General features: G+C 37.9%; 1 protein-coding gene across 1 annotated transcript in view; it reads right to left on the bottom strand.

Moving 5' to 3' along the window:
- LOC124803322 (protein unc-80 homolog) overlaps window positions 1–20,888 on the bottom strand; it is a 995,149-nt gene that overhangs the window by 730,539 nt on the left and 243,722 nt on the right. The window contains exons 5-6 of the mRNA XM_047264506.1: window positions 14,727–14,747; window positions 12,789–12,934 (exon numbers count right to left, since the gene is read on the bottom strand). Of these exons, the coding sequence (XP_047120462.1) occupies window positions 12,789–12,934; window positions 14,727–14,747 (167 nt within the window). The remainder of the gene's footprint in view (window positions 1–12,788; window positions 12,935–14,726; window positions 14,748–20,888) is intronic.

The following is a 20,888-nucleotide window of genomic DNA, read 5'->3' as shown; positions in this document are numbered from 1 at the left end:
TGACACCTGTTTTTTGAGGAATCTGCCTTTTCCTTTTACTTGTTTCTCAACTGACTTAAAACAACTTGATAAACACACACTCTGGTTTTGCGTTTAGAACTAACGTTGCTGATAGAAACAGAGGAAGAATCGAAAGAAGTATGTACTTTGATTAAATTTGAATATTTTTCCTTTCTTATTAGAACTGCATACTTTCAAAAGAGAGAAGACACTCAGTGAATCTCACCCATGGAATCTCCTGTTACCACTGCAAATCAGCCACTTATCAATAGGAATGGTGGATCTTGTATGACTTTAAATAAATCTGGTTAGCTATTTTCACTGAACACATGAGAATTCAACTTCTAGCTAATTCATTGTCTTTGAACTGACTCCAGAAGCCTGAATGAACCAAGTGGACAGTCACAATGGATGTGGTTAACAATCTATTCTTGAAGTCAGCACTGGAAGTAAATGGCAGTTACGTTGCCAAGTGGCTTATTGTTCAGAGTGATTGTTAAATGTTTGGTAAATAGCTAATCCTGCAGGTGATCGGTGACAGGGGCTGTGTGATGGAACTACTACTCGCTACTTTTCTCAGTATTCCTGCTGGTAAGATCTACTGGTCACTTCTTGCAAAAGAAGAGAGCGAATTAATGATGAGAGCTTCCTAACTTGTTCACAGAAATGAAAATCTGAAGCTCGCAATATTTTTTCACTGGAAGATTTTTCTTACATAATACAAAATATAAGTAATTCAATGAAAGCTGGTACCCCTTTCTATACTTTCTGCCCTCTCCCCTCCTCCCACTTTGAACATGGCCTGTCTACAGAACCATGATTGTACCCAGGCATGCACACCTTCATAAAAAAAAAAATAGCCACAAAAGTCTTTCTTCAGGGCTCCATAAACATAGATATTGCATGGGGAGAGACTGGGACTCTGTGGAGTATGTGCAAAGGCTTTCCGTCAAAACTTCAGCAATGTGCTCCAAACAACATCTACATCTACATCATAATCCACAAGCCACCTAATGGTGTGTGGTGGAGGGTACTATCGGTACCATTATCTGATCCCTCCAACCCTGTTCCAATCGTGAATATTGTGCGGGAAGAACTGATTATCAGTAAGTCCCTGTACTGGCCCTAATTTCTCGAATTTTCTCCTTATGGTCAGTGCAAGAGATGTATGTGGGAGGAAGTAATATGTTGTCCAACTCCTCCTGAAAACTGTGTTCCCGAAATTTTAATAGTAAATCTCTCCGTGATGCACAACGCCTCCCTTGTAACATCTGCCAGTGGAGTTTGTTTAGCATCTCCGTAGTGATCCTGTGATGAAATGCACTGCTATTCGTTGGATCTTCTCTACCACCTCTATCAGTCCCACCTGATACGCAGCCCAGATAGATGAACAATACTCACCAATCGGGCAACCATGTGTCTTATAAACCACTTCTTTCATGGACAAGTTACATTTCCTTAAGATTCTTCTGACAAATCTGAATCTGGTGTCTGCTTTTCCCACTATCTGTTTTATGTGCTCATTCCACTTAAAGTCGTTCTGGATAGTTACGTCTAGATATTTTACAGCAGACACTGTCTCCAGCTATTTGTCATCAATAGTGTAGCTATACAGTACAGGATTTCTTTTCCTATGTATGCACAATATGTTACCTTGGCAAAATGTGGGTGAAGACTTTTTCAACTATGTTACAGGACTTTTTCAGGGAAAACTTTTACACATCCTCCGAGTGAAACTTCTGCAATGTGCTCCAACTTTGGCAACATGTGGAAGCTCTTATACATCCTCCATACAGTTCTGAACCCTCCCCATCCAATTTCCATATTTTTGGAGCTTTGACAGAAGACATTTATGGCCATTGATTTGCTTCCACGAAAGAGGTGCACACATGAATACAAACATGGTTCCACAGGCAACTGCAAATATTTTTCCATGAAGGCACTGATCATCTTGTCTCAAAGTAGGCTAGATGTATTGACAGTTGTGGCAATTGCTTTTGAAATGATAAACAGTTTACCTACTTTTTCCCATCTGTTTCATTTTCATCTGACTGCACCTTATATTTTGACACACTTTTTGTACACAAGCAATGTCATCCTCTCGATTACCTTCAAAGATGAGCACTAAAGACATGAAATGACTGTTGCTAGATTCCAACTGGTGATCTCGAGTCTGACACTGCAGTATTTTAAGCAAAACAGCCACAATATGCTGGAATTCTGGTCCATTTACATCTCTTTCAAAATACCTGTGCCACATTAACAGTATCTAACCAATTCTGAATAGGATACAAATTTGCTACTTACTTTTATTTATTTATTCGTGTCCCATAGATCCGGTATACAAAAGAATCTCATGGATATGGAACAAGTCACAATATAAATTAACACAGTAGCCTACTTGTATATGCTAACAAATGTAAATTGCAATTGGTGTATAAGAAACAAAGTATGTTAATAGTTACAGACTTAAGCATTTTCTATGGTAAAACAGAGGTATAAAATGATAAAACAATAAATTACAATTTTCCATATTACAAACTATACATTAGCAGGAATTTGATAGTGCCAATTGCCTGCGACACAAAATTAAGCAAAGATAAAGACAATAAGTTTATTGTCAATAACTTCACTTGTTCTACAGTAGAAGAACACAAAACAAATTTTGACACAGCAGATGCTCTTTTTTTTTCAGAATGGAAGCAAATAAAATTCTATATGCAAATTTCAAAACAAAGTAGGTCAAGAACTGAAATAATGGAGTATGCACTTGCAAACGTGCAGCAAAAATTACAAATAAAAATTATGCACGATATGTTTGTCAAAACAATGTAGTGGTTGCTCCTAGTTCTGCTATTTATATTACAGAAACAGAGCAGAAGACATATAACAGATTTTCTGAGTACAATGATGCACATGCTTGCGCCAATCATTTGCTACATACTGAAACACTGCAAATGGAACAATAGTTTATTTATAATTTTATCAAAATTATTAAAGTTATAAGCTCTTGCTACTCCCACTGAGTCTACTGTTACCACTATCTGTCACAATTCTATGTCACTGAGCAACACTCTCTAATCTCTAATCCTCACAGGAACATGCTTCAACATGTTGTCACTAGAATGTACACTATCCAGTAGTATTAATGTGATCATCTGTCAAAAGCCTAAATAACAACGTTTTGTAGCACAAACCGCAGCAACACGTGCAAGAAGACAGTCAGTGAAGTTTTGGAAGGTAACAACAGAGATGTGGGGCTATGTCGACTCCAGTGTCATGGCCAGCTGCGCTAGATTTCTTGGTTGAGGACCAATGGTGGATTCATCTAAAAAGGCCACCTTGTGCCACTCAGTGGACATCCAGCTGTAGTACTGGTATGAAAATTCCAACCTTCATTCCCAATAAACAGCAGTCAGCCTGGGTGCATGAACCAGGTGCCTGCTGTAGAGGCCCTTATGCAGCAACATTTGCTGAAAGGTCATTGAGGAGAAACTGTCAGTAGCCATTTGGTTTGTCTGGTTGATCAGTTGCTCAAAAGTTGCACATCTATTTGCCTGTATACATCGCTGCAGCCATTGTTCACCCCTGTCATCTATGGCTGTGGTGCACCTCAGTTACCTTAGCACCAGCTTTAGATATTGCCATTTTGGTACGCACAGTATACTTCAACCATGCTAGTATGTAAACAGTTTACAAACTTATTGGCTTTGCAAATGCTTCCACCCTTGGCCCAAAAGCCAATGATCATACCCTTTTGTGTGGCAGATAAAGCACCCTGTTACCACAATATGAAGACAACAATACTGTCTTCCACGTCCCCCAGACAGGTTTTATATATCTTCCACTGTGCTGCCACCTGTTGTCTGATTGGTTACTGGATACCGACATCGTACATAGGCGGTCATCAGATTAATGTAGCTGGACTGTGTAATATCTATCAACTCTGACAGCAATGATGCATTATGTTTCAAACTAGACTCTCTTCACACCTTTCTGATCAATGTTAATTAGAAGTAATCAGTAAAACAGAACTAAGGACTTTGCAGCATTGTAAAAATCTTACACTCAAATATGATCGAATTGAAGTATGCGAGATATAGTTGCACACAGTATGGAAAGGGATGACTAAAGTAAAGCTGTCATCAAATTTAAAGAATCAGTTTGTGAGAAATCTTGGACAATACTGCAGCTTTCTACATATTGCTCCCATAGAAACCATGAAGAAAATATTAGACTAATTACAGTGTGCATAAAGATACTAAGGACTTTGCAGCATTGTAAAAATCTTACACTCAAATATGATCGAATTGAAGTATGCGAGATATAGTTGCACACAGTATGGAAAGGGATGACTAAAGTAAAGCTGTCATCAAATTTAAAGAATCAGTTTATGAGAAATCTTGGACAATACTGCAGCTTTCTACATATTGCTCCCATAGAAACCATGAAGAAAATATTAGACTAATTACAGTGTGCATAAAGGTACTTATGCAATAATTCTTCCCACATCCTAGGCACATGGAAAAGGAAGAAACTGTTATATGTGATACAATGGTGAGTACTGTCTGCCATGTACTTCACAGTGGTTAGCAGAGTACAGATGCAGATATACCACGTGTAGCGGTATGAAATGAGCGTTTTTTTTGTGAAAATGAAACACTAATTTTGATTTGAAAAGTAAAAACATTTTATTCAAAGTACTGACCATTGCTTTCTATACATTTTGACCACCTTTCTAGGAATTTGTAGACACCACGCCAATAGAAATGTTCGTCTTCTGAAGCATTCCAATCAGACACCCAATTTTCGACTTCTTCATAGGAATCTAAGTGTTTCTCAGCCAATGCATGTCCCATTGATGAAAACAAATGGTAGTCGGAAGGGGCCAAGTCTGGTGAATACGGCGGGTGGGGCAGCAGCTCCCAGCCAAGTGTTTTGATTGTATCCTGAACCAGTTTTGCATTGTGTGCAGGTCCATTGTTGTGTAAAAAAATTACTATCTGGTTTTGCAGTCGATATTGATGGTTGTCCCGGATTAACACATGATTTTTCCCATTTAACATTCTTAAAATAAATCCAGTTTTCATCGCCAGTAACAATTCGATGCAAAATTGATTTTCTTTCAAGTCTTTGAAGCAAAACTTGACAAATGGTTTTTCGGTTCTCCATCCGTCTTTCATTCAATTCATGTGGCACCCATTTTCCACACTTTTGGGTCTTTCCCATAGCTTTCAAACAGTCAGAAATTTTGTTGTGTAACATTTAGCATTGCTGCCATTTGCTTCTAACTCAAAGTATCATCTTCATCCAATATTGCTTGCAATTCAGCGTCTTCGGCCTTTTTTGGTGATCTTACATCAAAATCATTATTTCCGAACTGTTGAAACCATGTTTTGCATGTTGCTTCTGATAGAGCATGACCACCATATGCCTCAACAAGCATTCGATGCAACTCTGCAGCACTTTTTTTCAAATGAAAACAAAAAATTAATGCTTTCCGCAAATCATCACTTTCTGGTACAAAATTCGACATTGTTAACACGATGAAAACATATGATGATGTTTGTTCCATATATCTTAACGCTCATTTCATATCGGTACACCTTGTAAATGTAGACGTATAAACCAATGGATGAATTGAACACTACTGTGGTTTACTGGGCATGGCCTTATTGAAGGTGGTACGCCCTTTACTTCCTCTGGCCTTTCAAATAAGTTAGCCAACTTGATACAGGAGGTCCTGCAATTTAATGCAGACTAAACTGCAGTGCAATTTGGCATTTCTCAAGGTAACATATCATTACCAGAGCTGAGGTTGTGGTAAGTGATAAAAAAAAATCCCAGGACCACTTTTCTGTAGTCTGTCAATTGCTAGCTTAGCCACCAAGCCACACTGTAAAACACAGTACCTGTTATGTGTGACTGATCATTTAATCAACAGTGTGAATGAGAGAAGATGATCATAACTTCTGAGTTAATTAACACATCACTTGCACGACAATTGTATGATGTTATCAGACATGAAATACCAGTGAACTAAAATAAAATTTTAGTGTTGTACCGACAGAAACTATTTATAGTTACTTTGATAGTGTGTTAAGGCTGAAAACTAATGCAAGAAAAAAATCTGACTTCCATGAACCCTGGATTGTTGATGAAGGCTGATGGGACAAACCAATATTACATACTGCGATAAGGGAATCAGCAGAGGACAATGACCTTGGTCACTGCTCAACAAGCATCAGCTTGCTGAGAACTTACAAAATTATGTTCTTAGCAAAGTATATACTGTATCATCATATGAAAGATCCGTATTTTAAAAACTCTGGACTGATTTCTAAAACGAGGAGCTTTCTGCAGATAAAGGCAATGCCTCTGTTTTGCTGCCAAAGGAAATGAACATTTAAAGATGACAATCATGAGGAATCAACTTATTTAAAGGTTAATAAGGATCCCATTTCCCCTGATCAAAGTAAAACCACTTTGTATCTTAACTGTTTCTCCTTAACACAGGAAGTTACCAGCAGCCTGAAGGTCCCTCCCAGGTTACACAACCTTCCTAAAGCTTTTAAAGTTGTACAAAATTACAAAGACCGAACAAGGCAATGACTTACAAGGTCCATGGAATACAGGACTCAGAAATAGATATCAGTTATATGAATGGAACACTGAGACAAAACCAAAGAAGGTAAAGGACTACTTCATAAGAAAATGACAAAAACAGAAACAATTTTTAGAGAAAATCACAGTAGTTTAGCCTTTTAGATCCTTCATCTGGAATACAGTTGCACCTTTTGACCAAAGTTATGTTATGATCTTTTGTTGTCAAGAGCACACATCAGCGAAACATTTAAATTTAACCCTTTCAGACCTGGCGTCCAATGTATTGGACACTGACCTTTATACACATCTTATAATAGTAAACTATTCCATTCACCATTGAAATCCAGTTGCCTGTTTACTGGGTGTCTCTCGTGTTATGTTCCATGCATCTTGCTGCCCTCTGTTGCTGGAACTGTGAACTACATCAAAAAACAATCAAGATGGCGGACCCATTGTGAAATGCTCCAGGTAAGTCATATTTACATGTTAAATACTGCAATATACACATCATCTTGTAAATATTCCAGGCACTGTTTCCACAACTCCAATGATAGGCAGTGAGAAAATGACAGCAAAAGATGATTTGTTGGTGACACTACCGGTAATTGAATTCATAGAAGATGCAGTGACAGTAGAGTCGTTTCATAATGATCTAGAAGGTGACGAACAGCCACGTGAGCTATCTGTACCTGCAGGGACTGTATGTAATAGTGAACCAGAATATGACTATTTCACTAAGAAACAAGAAATATAGACGTCACCCTTGGTCACCTCCTCCTATTCATTTTGAGAATCAATGTTATATTGATCAAGAAACTGAGGAAGAACCTGTCTGTTACTTTATGAAATATGTAACTGAACAGGAATGGGAAATGTTTTCGAGGAACACAAATATATATGCATTACAGTCTTGTTATACAAATTTCAAACCAACTAACCCAGATGAAATAAAAGCACCCATTGGCCTGCATATAGCAATAGGAAACTTGAAATTTCCTCAAGTGAGACTTCACTGGGACAGGTTTGTTGGAATAGGTTTATTCTTAGATTCTATGACTGGAGATAGGTTTTTCCAGTTGTGAAATGCTCTGCATATTGTCAACAACTTGGAACATCCTGCAAACTCAAGTGACAAATCGTATAAAGTTCGACCTTTGTACAATGCCATCAGAAGAAGATGCTTAGAACTCTCCCTTGAAGAATCTTTATGTATTGATGAACAGATGGTTCCATTCAAAGGTCAGCTTTCAATCAAGCAGTATGTGAAAGGCAAGCTGTGTCCTTGGGGAATTAAAATATTTGTTTTGGCTGGAAGATCTGGTCTTGCTTATGACTTCCTAATATATCAGGGTTGTGCGACTGAGCTTGATGAACAGAACAAGAAACTATTGGGTTTAGGTGCATCTGTTGTTCTCCATTTGTGCGACAGAATAAAAAGTGAAGGACACAAGCTATATTTTGACAATTACTTCTCTTCTTATCATCTTCTTCAAGTACTAAAACATAGAAAAATTTTTGCTGCTGGAACAGTTTGGGTAAACAGGTTTTTTTCTCCTATGTTGATAAATGACAAAGATATCAGAAAGAAGGAGACAGGATTTTCTGACCAGGTTGTCAGTAGAGACAATAATGTAGTCCTGACAAAGTGGCTTGATAACAGAACTGTGGTATTGGGTTCAAATTTTGTTGTAATAGGTAAAGAAGACACTGTTGAATGTCGAAACAAAACCTCAAGATCATACGTAAAAATCAGGTGCCCTGGAGTTGTTAAATGTACAACGAATCAATGGGTGGAGTGGACTTGTTTGATCAGCTGATTGGACTGTACAGAATCTTTATTAGATCCAGAAAATGGACTCTAAGAATGCTGATGCATGCTGTTGATTTTGCTTTGGTCAACAGCTGGTTAGAATATTGAAAACACTGTCCAGTGAAAAAAATTCAAGACAACTAAGTACTCGACTTACTGCATTTTCGAATGAGTGTAGCAGAAAGCCTTGTGAGAGCAGGGACAAACACAAAGAAAAGAAGAGGTAGGCCAAGCAGTGACAAAGCTGGAAAAGTGACTCAACAGGAAAGATACAGAGCAGAGAGACGACCACAATCAAATGTACAATATGATGGTATTAACCATCTCCCAGTGGTAGATCAACGCAAAGATGGAGGTAGATGCAAAAAGACAGCATGTCAAGGGAAATAAAAAAATAATCTGTTCAAAATGTAATGTTCACCTTTGTCTAAAAAAAGATGCAGATTGCTTTGTGGCCTTTCATACAAAATGAATATAAAGAAAACTGTCTTCTGTAAGTGTTCAACTTATTAACTGTTCTGTAAATCATAATACCAATAGTTAAAATTATTAATATAACGTATAGATTCCTGTATTTTGTAAAAAGAATTCCACTCTTGAAAAATTTTTGCACAATAAATATTGCTGTATAAATTGGAACTACTGACTTCTTATTTCACATTACCAACACCTCCAAGACCCAATGTCCAATTTATTGGACAACATTTCATTTTTTAAATCAAGCATGACATATTGAAATTTTGCTCGAATATACAATAAATAGGTCCATACAGACACGATAAAGTGCAACAAATTTTTTTTTTCTATTTTTAAAATAATTCAGGACTGAAGGGGTTAACAGATCAAATTCATTAGTCAGCTCTGATGTGCTTTGTTTATTTACTACCATTGTTCATCTTTGTCTCTGATTGACTGCAAGTTTGAGTGAAATGCCTAAAAATTATTTAAGTTTGGGTTATTTCAGATTGTTTTTGATTTAATAAATGATGTACTGCACAGACTGGTAGTGTTGATTTGGACAGTCCTTTTCCACCCCTACTTTAATTTATTCATGCATAATTTTGAAGAGATAATGCTAAATTTTGCAGAATTAAAATTGAAAGTTCTCTAGAGGTCCTCTGATGACATATTCATAATATGGTCATAAAGTAAGGCTAAAATGATGTAGTTTTTGTATCATCCCAATTCCACTCATATAAATATTAATATTACCGAGATGAATGAATGTCCATGAAAGCTTGGAAATGCTGAGAACAGTGAAGCTACTGATGCTGCAACTGTTGTGTTACCCATTGTTTCTTGCAAGATAGACATGGAGCAACACAAGAAGAAGGCTCAGTTGTGGGTAAAGCAGGTGGTGGACTTCACTTTACTGGTAAAATACGGGGGATGTGCAAGCAGTCTACAGAGTCTGCTTACAAATCACTTATGCAACACATTCTAGAGTATCGCTCAAGTGTGTGGGACCCATACCAAACGGGACTAACAGGGGATATTGAATGTATACAGAGAAAGGCACAGGTTTGTTTGATGAATGGTAGAGTGTTAAAGTGATGCTGCATAAAAAGTCTACTAATAAAGTTTCAAGAACTGGCTTTAAACAATGACTCTCAGAATGTACTACAATAACATACTTATCACTCACATAGGAATTGTGAGGACAAGATTAGATTAATTACAGTACATACAGAGGCAGTCAAACATTCATTCTTCTCGTGCTCCACATCTGAATGGACAGGAAGAAAATCTAATAACTCGTACAATGGGACATACTCTCGGCCATACACTTCACAATGGTTTGCAGAGTACGGATGTAGATGCAGCTGAAGGTTTGCCATGACTACACTTTATCAGTGACTGGTACTCAATAAGAATCACCAGAAGATATCTCCATGCAAGGAATTTTTAAGAGATCTATAAGAATCATCAAGATAGACCTTATATATGCAAACAATCCACGCATATTTTTGCTCAAATTTATGGATGAAAAACTGGGGTGCACAGATTAATTGAGACAACTCTGGTACTTTTCCGCCTCCAATAATAGATCTTGTTATACTACAACGTTGTTGTGGCCTGAAGCTGTGACATGTTGCTAGCAGTTAGAAGTGAAGTATTAACCACATGTTAACTTGTTAATTAACAATTTCTCATTATTACTCACACACAGCTAAAGAAAAACTTACAATTATTGAAGAAGCACAGAACATTACAAACAGTGCAGCAGGAAGAAACCATGACGTGAACATGTGTTGTATTCACAACCAGCGAAAAAACAAAATGTGGCTTCAAGAAACTAATGGTAATCGCCAGGCATTTCATGGCCACAAAGTAAAGCACCCAGATCACAAAAAGGGCTTTGCAGTTACGTAGATGAGAAGTGACAATACAGGTGCTCGATGGCTTGTGAAATGTGCCAAATCAAAGCACTGGCTTTAACCAAAGAACTAGGCATCACAGGTTTCAAAGCTAACCGGGGCTGGCTATCAAGATTTTCCAATCAAAATGGATTAGGTTCCCAAAGGAAAATTATCACTGTTCAGTGGCTTCCAGAAGATTATGAGGAAAAAGTAGTGAATGCTCATCACTAAGTGATAAATTTGGGCTGTGAATATTCATATATACAGTAATATTGCAAATTGGTAATGTGGATTAAACACCAGTCTATTCTGAGATGTAGCTCAACAACACTGTTAACAGGAAAGAGGAATCCAGCATCATCATACGAACTGGCAGCAATGAGAAGCAAAGGTGTAGAGTGATGTGTGTAACTGGTGAAGGACAAAAGCTACCACATTATGTGATATTTAAAACGAAAGTTATTACAAAAATATCAGTGAAAGACATATTGGTGAGTGAATCCAAAAGTGTGGATGGAAAATGATCTTGTGGTTCACTGGGTGACACATGTTTGGCAACATTGTCCTGGCGCATTATTGAATTTATGTAACATGTTGGTCCTGGACAGCTTCCATGGCTATACAACTGAGGAAGTGCAAGACAAATCACAGAAAGGGAAAACTGTCTGGGTCATTATCCCTGGAGGCCTAACATCTGACCTGCAACCACTAGAAGTGTGTATAAATCAGCTGTTCAAAGTTGTACTTAAACAGCAGTATTCACAATGGTGGCCAATGAAAACCACAAAGTTCATGCCAAGTGCAAAAATCAAGCTGCCAGACTTCTCCCAGATTTGTGAGTGGGTGAAATGTGCACAGGATTCCATTCCACTAACATTGGAGGAAAAAATCCTTCTAAAAATGCAGTATCACAAATTCATTGGATGGAACCGAAGACGACCTCAATGGGAAGATGGTGATGACAATGATTCCTCCACTAGTGGTGATGATGAAAATGACAACTAATATAATCTTCACATTGGAATAATTTCTTCATCAATAAAACACAAATTAAAGCCAATCCCCCCACCCCAAAAATTATGGCGTGCAGAATATTTGATGGCACAGATTATTTGCGTATATATGGCATGATATAACTGAGATTTGAAGGGAAGAATAACATGAACACAGTTACGGATTAATGAACACATGGCTACAAAACAAGTCTGTCTCTCTAGCTGAGTGATCAGCATGTCTGACTGCCACACAAAAGAGCTGGGTTCACTTCCTGGTGCTGGTGGGTGGACTGGGAGACGGTGTAGTCAGCCTTTTGAGGCCAACTGATAAGCTACTTGAATGAGAAATAGTGGCTCCAAGTCTGGAAAGCTGATAACAGGCAGAAGAGCAGTAAGCTGGTCCATTGGCCCTCCATACTACATATAAACGATGGCATGTGGCAGATGATGGCACAGCAACCAGTCGGCATCATTTGGTCATCTGGGTTTCATCACAGGGTTACTTACAACAGCATAATAATCTTTCATTAGCTCCAGTACCTTTTCTTTTGATATTTATTGCCATATAAATCAATTGTTATTAATTTGGTAGCACGCAAAACCAATAACCAAACACAAAGTGATAAAAAGTACATAATATTTGGAAATAATTAAAATAGTGACTGCATATGTAAAAATCACACCTACTGCACTATATGCAACAGTTAAGTGAGTTTCTTTAGTTTGCCAGCAACAAAAGGAAACTAATCACAAAGGAAGATGTGTGAAAGAGATAAGCACTGGAGTGAGAAGGAAAGGTTCTTCAAGGTGCCAGGTCAAGGGAGGCAATGAAAGCATTTGATAGAGACACCATCTGTATAAAATGATGTACTGTTGCACATTATTGCCAAGACTGCTACAGTTTCAACAACTGTATTTTCATGCAATTCAATCAAACATCTGACTTCCTTTGCCAGGTACTATAAACCACCTAGTTTAACAGAGCAGTTAAAATTCTATTTAAACAAACAGTCTTACCTGTTGTGGAGCAATGATGCAGCACAGTGCATGACATGAGGAAATGCACCCTGTATCAGTCGCCATCTTGGTATTGTTCTTATTGCTTCTGTCAGGCTCGGAGAAAGGCCTATTTGTATGTTTTGTACCAACACCTTCTCAAAAGACTGTAAAATTGTGATAAAGATAAGTTTAAGACCACAGGTAAAGTAAGTTAAATAAAAATAGATGTTTTTATTTTTTTAAAGTAGTATTTTTTCTGATACATGAACTTTGTTCATTTACAGCATTGTTAACCACAAAAACAGTATAGCAGATTAATGTCAGTTGACTATAAAAACATTCTACAAAATCAGGGTGTGGCAATTTTTTCCACAATTCATCAGTTAATGAAGGAAAAATGTTTCTTATAGTTGCGTAATAAGTGATAATTTGGAGGGCTTTAGAGACAAACTTACTTCATTTTCCCATCAATGTCCATGAGAACAAAAAATTAACTCTTTCCACATTCTCCTTCTTCACACAGACCCAACCCCTTCTCCCACCACGGTGAAGAGAATTCAGAAACAACAATGTTACATCATAGCCTTGGTTAGGTCATGCAGCTGAGTAAGAAGCTGTGATACAGATGTGTTGATTCTATTCCATATGGGACTGCAAATTTTTCTTGTAGCTTTGTTCTAATGATATGTCTTTCTGCCTGACAGAGATTGCCACAAAGTTAAAATGAAATAACGATGAAAAAGATGATTAACAACAAATAACCCACAATCTGATACCAAGGCTAATAGAAAAACCAACAGATTTCAGAACTGGTTTTCACAACCAAAAATTTATTCTTCCCACATGTATAAAGTTTTTTTTTTTTTTTTTTGGGAAAAAACTTACTAGTACATAACTGAGGATCTTTTCAAGGAAAGACAACAGGAAAAGATAACAAAGTAATCAACCATGACTGATATAAAAGTATGAACCTTTATTTCACTGTATCTCCTGGTTAGATTCTTACCATTCTAGATAAATTGGAAATACCTCCAAATTACTGTTAAAAGCTATCTACGACATAGGGCTGGTTATCCTCCTCTGCCCAGTCTTCTTAGTACAGACTCTGAGTTTAAAACAAAGTAAAATCCATTACTGAATATCTTTGGCTTCCCTCTGACAACCATGCCTCCATCCTTGCTACCCTCCCTGTTTACCTTTCCCTGTTGCTTCATAACCTGGGTTGTGAGTGACTGAATCCACTTTCCCTTCTTCCCTTTTCTCCCATCTCTCCTCCCTGATGAAGGAACAAAGTTCCAAAAGCTAGGAATGTAAATTTTCTGTTCTGTTTTGTGTAACTATCGGCTGTACTGAGCTAAGTACTGGCCAGCCCCTCTATCTCTTTGTTAGTAATCCATTATTGTGTAATATATCTTATAAAAACAGGAAAATGTTTTCCATGTTCCACAATTTTCAATGTTCCACAGTACACCATTACTGAGACATAACTCTTAAATGTATGAAAGATAATAAATAAATTTTCAGTACAGTCAGGAAAAGGACACACTTGAGAGCACAATACCCTACCAAATGTAACTTTATGCATCCTACAACACAAACTAATAATGGAATATACTTCATGAGACGCAAAGGAAAATAAAAAATGACGTAACTATAAATTTAGGTGATTAATCAGGTAACAGCAATATTTATTATGGTTCACTCTCATTTTCTCACACATATTGCTTAAATGACAATTACTCTGAATATCATAAATAGTTTAAAGTTCCACTGAATATAATTTAACTCATCCTTGTACAGTCATTACTCTAAAGAATTTGTCAATGTTTGGCTCTCTTTACAATGGGTTCCATAGCTTTTCTGGGCAGCAACACTTGCCTGTTTTCTGATAAAATGAAGTTCTCATGAATGTATTAGAAAATTCTGTCATGTTATTTTCTTGCTGAAGTTACTTACCTTGCATGCTTCTTTCAGCTCCTGCAACAACACATCACTTGATTATTCTTTAATAAAATTAATAATCTGCATTACAGTTTAACAGTTCTAGCAAAGCAGTGAAATTCCTTGCTTACACAAGTCTACTAGTATCAAACACAGGCCTTAATTTGTTTAAGAAATTTCTGAGAGTGTACATTTGGAGCACATCATTGTATGAATGTGTATCATGGACTATTGGGGAAAATGGAAAGGAAGAGAACTGAAGCATTTGAGATGTGGTATTGCAGAAGTATGCCTGAAATCAAGTGACCCAATAAGATAAGAAATGATTAAATTCTTTGGAGAACTGTGAAAGAAACAGATGGAAAACACTGATTAGAAGAAGGGACAGGATGACAGCACAAATGTTAAGACATCATGGAATTATATCCATGGTACTTGAGGGAACCACCCAGGCCCAAGACTGTACAAGAAGATAGAGTGAGGAATATACCCTACAAATAGTTGAGGACATTGGGTGTAGGTGGAGGCACCACTTCAAGCCAATCAAATAAGTGCCCCAGCTTTTGTGGGATCTGTGAAAGATAATCTGCTTTTATGAAAGGCAGGAATCTATGGATGGAATTTCCTGCCAGTTTATATAAGGCAAACTATATGCACTGTACTTACTCTGTATTGAAAAACAACACAGCTGCCTTCCAGTTGCCATTTCACAGATTACAAAAAAGTTAAGATATTGGTCACAGCCTCATCCTATTAGGATTCTGTGGTCAAAGTAGTTGTGGACGTATGATTGGCAGGGAACCTGCTCAACCGAGATGAGTGCTCCAATCTCAAGTCAAGGGAAACTTTTATTTGTAATTTTTGAGAACATTTCTCACGGAGAACAGCAGTTTTTCTTAGTACTTTAAAATGAACATAAACAGTCTCAGCTGCAAGAAACCTTTATTTCTGTGATTACCTGTTTCGGTCAGTTACTGACCATCTTCAGAACCAGTACCATGCTGGTAGGCAGTGGTGGAGAACAGAGCACGTGTTACGAACTCCACGGTCATCAACTGCTCAGCACTGACTGTTTACCTTCATTTCAGACTTTTATTTCTCGTCTTCCCACAGGAATTTTTGTTCTGAACATTTGCCTAGCATTCTGACACCTACCAGCAATTCAATGATTAACAACGTAACTGCTAGGCATCATGAACTTGCAGCAACTCTATATTTGTTTAAAATGTAGACTTTTAATATTTCTTCTGTCTTTAATATACGAATTTTATTTGTTATTGGCACTGTTCCTCCTCAGGGGACACCACCTTAATTTAGCACTGTCCATGCGGGCGAGGAAGTTTGCGTGCTCTGGATCTGGAGGGCTATGCCAGCGGTAGCTTAGCTACCAGAAGGGTCACCCAAGCCAGACAGGCCAGAGGAGACAAGCCAGACAAAGTGTGTCTCACAACAGCTTATCGCTCTCCCTTTCCTATCCCAAACCTGTCCTCACTATGTCCTTTTCCCGTCATTTACTGTTATTTTTATAAGACCTCAATGGCAGCGACAGCAGAGAAAGAGCCTTCCGGAATGGTTAAGCTGGCGGAAGAGGCACCTTTTCTCTTTGGGTACAAAAAGAGTACAAGTAGCAACTGTGGTGGCTGATTTTAGGCTGCGAAACCTACTGCCTATGAGGAAAGTAACGAGAAACTATCACATTACATTCCCTAGCAGTACATGGTATGTCTCTCTATGTGAAAGATTCAGGAGTTAAAACTTCCTCTCAATCAGATCTCCAGGAGGGGGACACATTGAGAGCAGACATATTTAAAAGGAAGAAAGGGACAATGAAGGAAGGAAAGATAAGGATAGGAACATGGAGAGTGAGGACACCACTGCAATCAGGAAAGCTAGAGAATGCAAAACAGGAGATGAAAAGGGACAAATTATATGTCCTTGGTTTGAAATGAGATGGGGAGAGAATGGGGAGATAGAAAGTGAAGATTATAAGCTCTTTTACTCAGGGCAATTCAAGAGTGGTGAAAAAGGGGTAGGAATGTTCATAGGGCAAAAGCTGAAAAACAAGGTAATGAAAGTACAATATACTGATGGAAGACTGATGATGATAGAACTGAAGGGTAGGGCAAAAGATTTGGTGTTAATACAGGTATATATGCCAACCAGCCAGCATAGAGGTGAGGAAGTGGAAGAATATTATGAGAAAATACAAGAACTCACCGAGAAAGAAAATAGAAATGTCTGCATTATCACCATGGGGGACTGGAATGCAGTGGTGGGTGAAGGAAGAGATGAAGAAACAGTAGGAAAATTTGGATTAGGAATAAGAAATGAGAGAGGTGAATGACTAATAAATAGAGTCTGTAAAGAAAATTCATTAGCAGTGGGTAACACATTATTTGAGCACCACAAAAGGAGACGTTAAACATGAGTATCAAATTTAAATAACAAGTGAAGTTGAAAAAAGTCTGGAGAGGTAAAGCGAAAGAAAGACTAAACATAGAAATGCTCAAAAACGTATGAAAGGCGTCAGATTTGGGAAACAGATTTATGAAAAAATGGGAAAGAGGTAGTGTTGATGGACGCGTTAATGACAAATGGATAAAAATGAGGGAAGGATATCCCAAAGTAGCAGGAAAGACTGGATAACAGAAAACATGTTGAAAAAGATGGAAGAGTGGAGAAAGTGGAAAAAGTTAGAAACTGAAGAAGGCGAAAAGAGGTACAGGAACCTGAATAGTGAATTATGAAGAGAAACTGAAGAAGCCAGGGAAAAATGGATCACACAGAAATGCAACAAAATAGAGAAAATGGAGAAAGAGGGAAAGTATGAAATGATGTATAGGCTGCCTAGTGAGATGGTTTCTGAACGTAAAAGAAAGAGGAATAACACAGAAATAGAAAGAGCTGATGGCACTCTAGCAGAAGAACCACAGGAGGTTTTGAACAGATGGCAAGAATATATTGAATGTCTGTATAAGGGGGATGAAGCAAAAAGCGAAATTAAGGTTGAAGAGGAGCAATATGTGCCGGAAGATGGAAAGGGATTCACCATCTTGGAAGCAGAAGTAGAAAAAGTGCTGAAGGAAATGAAGAATAGGGAGGCATGTGGAATTGATGATTTGCCAGCAGAACTGTTGAAGAGCCAGGGAAACAAGGCAAGAAAAGAAATAGTCTACCTCTATAATGAAATGTGTGACAAAGGGGAACAGCCCAAGGACTTCCTTGCAAGTTATGATACCAATAGAGAAAAAGAGAAACACTATAAAATGTGAAGAGCATAGGACCATCAGTCTAATTTCTCTTGCAGCTAAAGTGTTGAATAGAAGACTATATGGCAAGCTGGATAGACGGATTGCAGAGGAGCAGTTCAGATTCAGAAGAGGAAAAGGAACAAGAGATATTATTGACCTGTTAAGAACTACAGTGGGAAGGTAAATGGAAAAAAGTAGAGAAATATTTGCTGTTTTTATAGATTTAGAAAAGGCTTTTGACAGAGTTCAGTGGAACAAGCTGATGGATATTTTGAAGAGGAAAGGAGTACACTGGAAAGAGAGATGACTGATATAGAATCTATATTTACACCAGAAAGTAAAGATAAAGATTGGAAATGAAATGTCAGAAGGAAGCAGCATTGGACGAGGTGTTAGACAAGGTTGTTGTGCTTCCACACCGTTATTTAACACATACCTTGAAGAGATTGTTGCGAAAGGCTTAGATGGGAAAAGAGGCATATGTATTGGTGGAAAGAGAATACAATGTATAATATTTGTTGACGACAAGGTATTAGTGGCAGAAAGTGAGCAGACAGTGAATAACATGCTGAAAGATCTGACTGAAGCTTGTGTGGAATATGGGATGCAAATAAACACAGCAAAACTAAGAGTCATTAGTCATCAGTACAAGACACAGACTGTCCAATATTAAAATAGAAAAAGCTACCATTAACCAAGTAAGTGCATTTAAATATCTTGGAAGCACGATAACTGAAGACTTGAGATGTCACCAAGAGATGAAAACTTGAATTGCTATAGCGAAAGAGGCATTCAACAGAAAGAGGAGACTGTTATGTGACAAATTTGATAAATGTCTAAGGAAAAGGCTTGGCAAATATTTTGTCTGGAGTGTGGCACTATAAGGGCCAGAAAAATGGACGCTGAGACTGTTGTTGTTGTGGTCTTCAGTCCTGAGACTGGTTTGATGCAGCTCTCCATGCTAATCTATCCTGTGCAAGCTTCTTCATCTCCCAGTACCTACTGTAACATACATCCTTCTGAATTTGCTTAGTGTATTCATCTCTTGGTCTCCCTCTATGATTTTTACCCTCCACGCTGCCCTCCAATAATAAATTGGTGATCCCTTGATGCCTTATAACATGTCCTACCAACCGATCCCTTCTTCTTGTCAAGTTGTGCCAAACCGATCCCTTCTTCTGGTCAAGTTGTGCCACAAACTTCTCTTCTCCCCAATCCTATTCAATACTTCCTCATTAGTTATGTGATCTACCCATCTAATCTTCAGCATCCTTCTGTAGCACCACATTTCGAAAGCTTCTATTCTCTTCTTGTCCAAACTATTTATCGTCCATGTTTCACTTCCATACATGGCTACACTCCATACAAATACTTTCAGAAATGACTTCCTGACACTTAAATCTATACTCGATGTTAACAAATTTCTCTTCTTCAGAAACACTTTCCTTCCCATTGCCAGTCTACATTTTATATCCTCTCTACTTCGACCATCATCAGTTACTTTGCTCCCCAAATAGCAAAACTCCTTTACTACTTTAAGTGTCTCATTTCCTAATCTAATTCCCTCAGCATCATCTGACTTAATTCGACTACATTTCATTATCCTCGTTTTGCTTTTGTTGATGTTCATCTTATATCCTCCTTTCAAGACGCTATCCATTCCATTCAACTGCTCTTCCAAGTCCTTTGCTGTGTCTGACAGAATTACAATGTCATTGGCGAACCTCAAAGTTTTTATTTCTTCTCTATGGATTTTAGTACCTAATCCGAATTTTTCTTTTGTTTCCTTCACTGCTTGCTCAATATACAGATTGAATAACATCGGGGAGAGGCTACAACCCTGTCTTACTCCCTTCCCAACAACTGCTTTCCTTTCGTGTCCCTCGACTCTTATAACTGCCATCTGGTTTCTGTACAAATTGTAAATAGCCTTTCGCTCATTGTATTTTACCCCTACCACCTTTAGAATTTGAAAGAGAGTATTCCAGTCAACATTGTCAAAAGCTTTCTCTAAGTCTACAAATGCTAGAAACATAGGTTTGCCTCTCCTTAATCTTTCTTCTAAGATAAGTTGTAAGGTCAGTATTGCCTCACGTGTTCCAGTATTTCTACAGAATCCAAACTGATCTTCTCCGAGGTCGGCTTCTACTAGTTTTTCCATTCGTCTGTAAAGAATTCGTGTTAGTATTTTGCAGCTGTGGCTTATTAAACTGATTGTTCGGTAATTTTCACATCTGTCAACACCTACTTTCTTTGGGATTGGAATTATTATATTCTTCTTGAAGTCTGAGGGTATTTCGCCTGTTTCATACATCTTGCTCACCAGATGGTAGAGTTTTGTCAGGACTGGCTATCCCAAGGCCGTCAGTAGTTCCAATGGAATGTTGTCTACTCCGGGGGCCTTGTTTCGACTCAGGTCTTTCAGTGCTCTGTCAAACTCTTCACGCAGTATTGTATCTCCCATTTCATCTTCATCTACATCCTCTTCCATTTCCATAATATTGTCCTCAAGTACATCGCCCTTGTATAGACCCTCTATATACTCCTTCCACCTTTCTGCTTTCCCTTCTTTGCTTAGAACTGGGTTTCCATCTGAGCTCTTGATGTTCATACAAGTGGTTCTCTTATCTCCAAAGGTCTCTTTAATTTTCCTGTAGGCAGTATCTATCTTACCCCTAGTGAGATAAGCCTCTACATCCTTACATTTGTCCTCTAGCCATACCTGCTTAGCCATTTTGCACTTCCTGTCGATCTCATTTTTGAGACGTTTGTATTCCTTTTTGCCTGCTTCATTTACTGCATTTTTATATTTTCTCCTTTCATCAATTAAATTCAATATTTCTTCTGTTACCCAAGGATTTCTACTAGCCCTCGTCTTTTTACCTACTTGATCCTCAGCTGCCTTCACTACTTCATCCCTCAAAGC

This window comes from Schistocerca piceifrons, chromosome 6, assembly GCF_021461385.2.
Source record: "Schistocerca piceifrons isolate TAMUIC-IGC-003096 chromosome 6, iqSchPice1.1, whole genome shotgun sequence".
NCBI classification, from domain to species: Eukaryota; Metazoa; Arthropoda; class Insecta; order Orthoptera; family Acrididae; genus Schistocerca; species Schistocerca piceifrons.
This window is presented reverse-complemented; position numbering and strand designations above follow the sequence as displayed.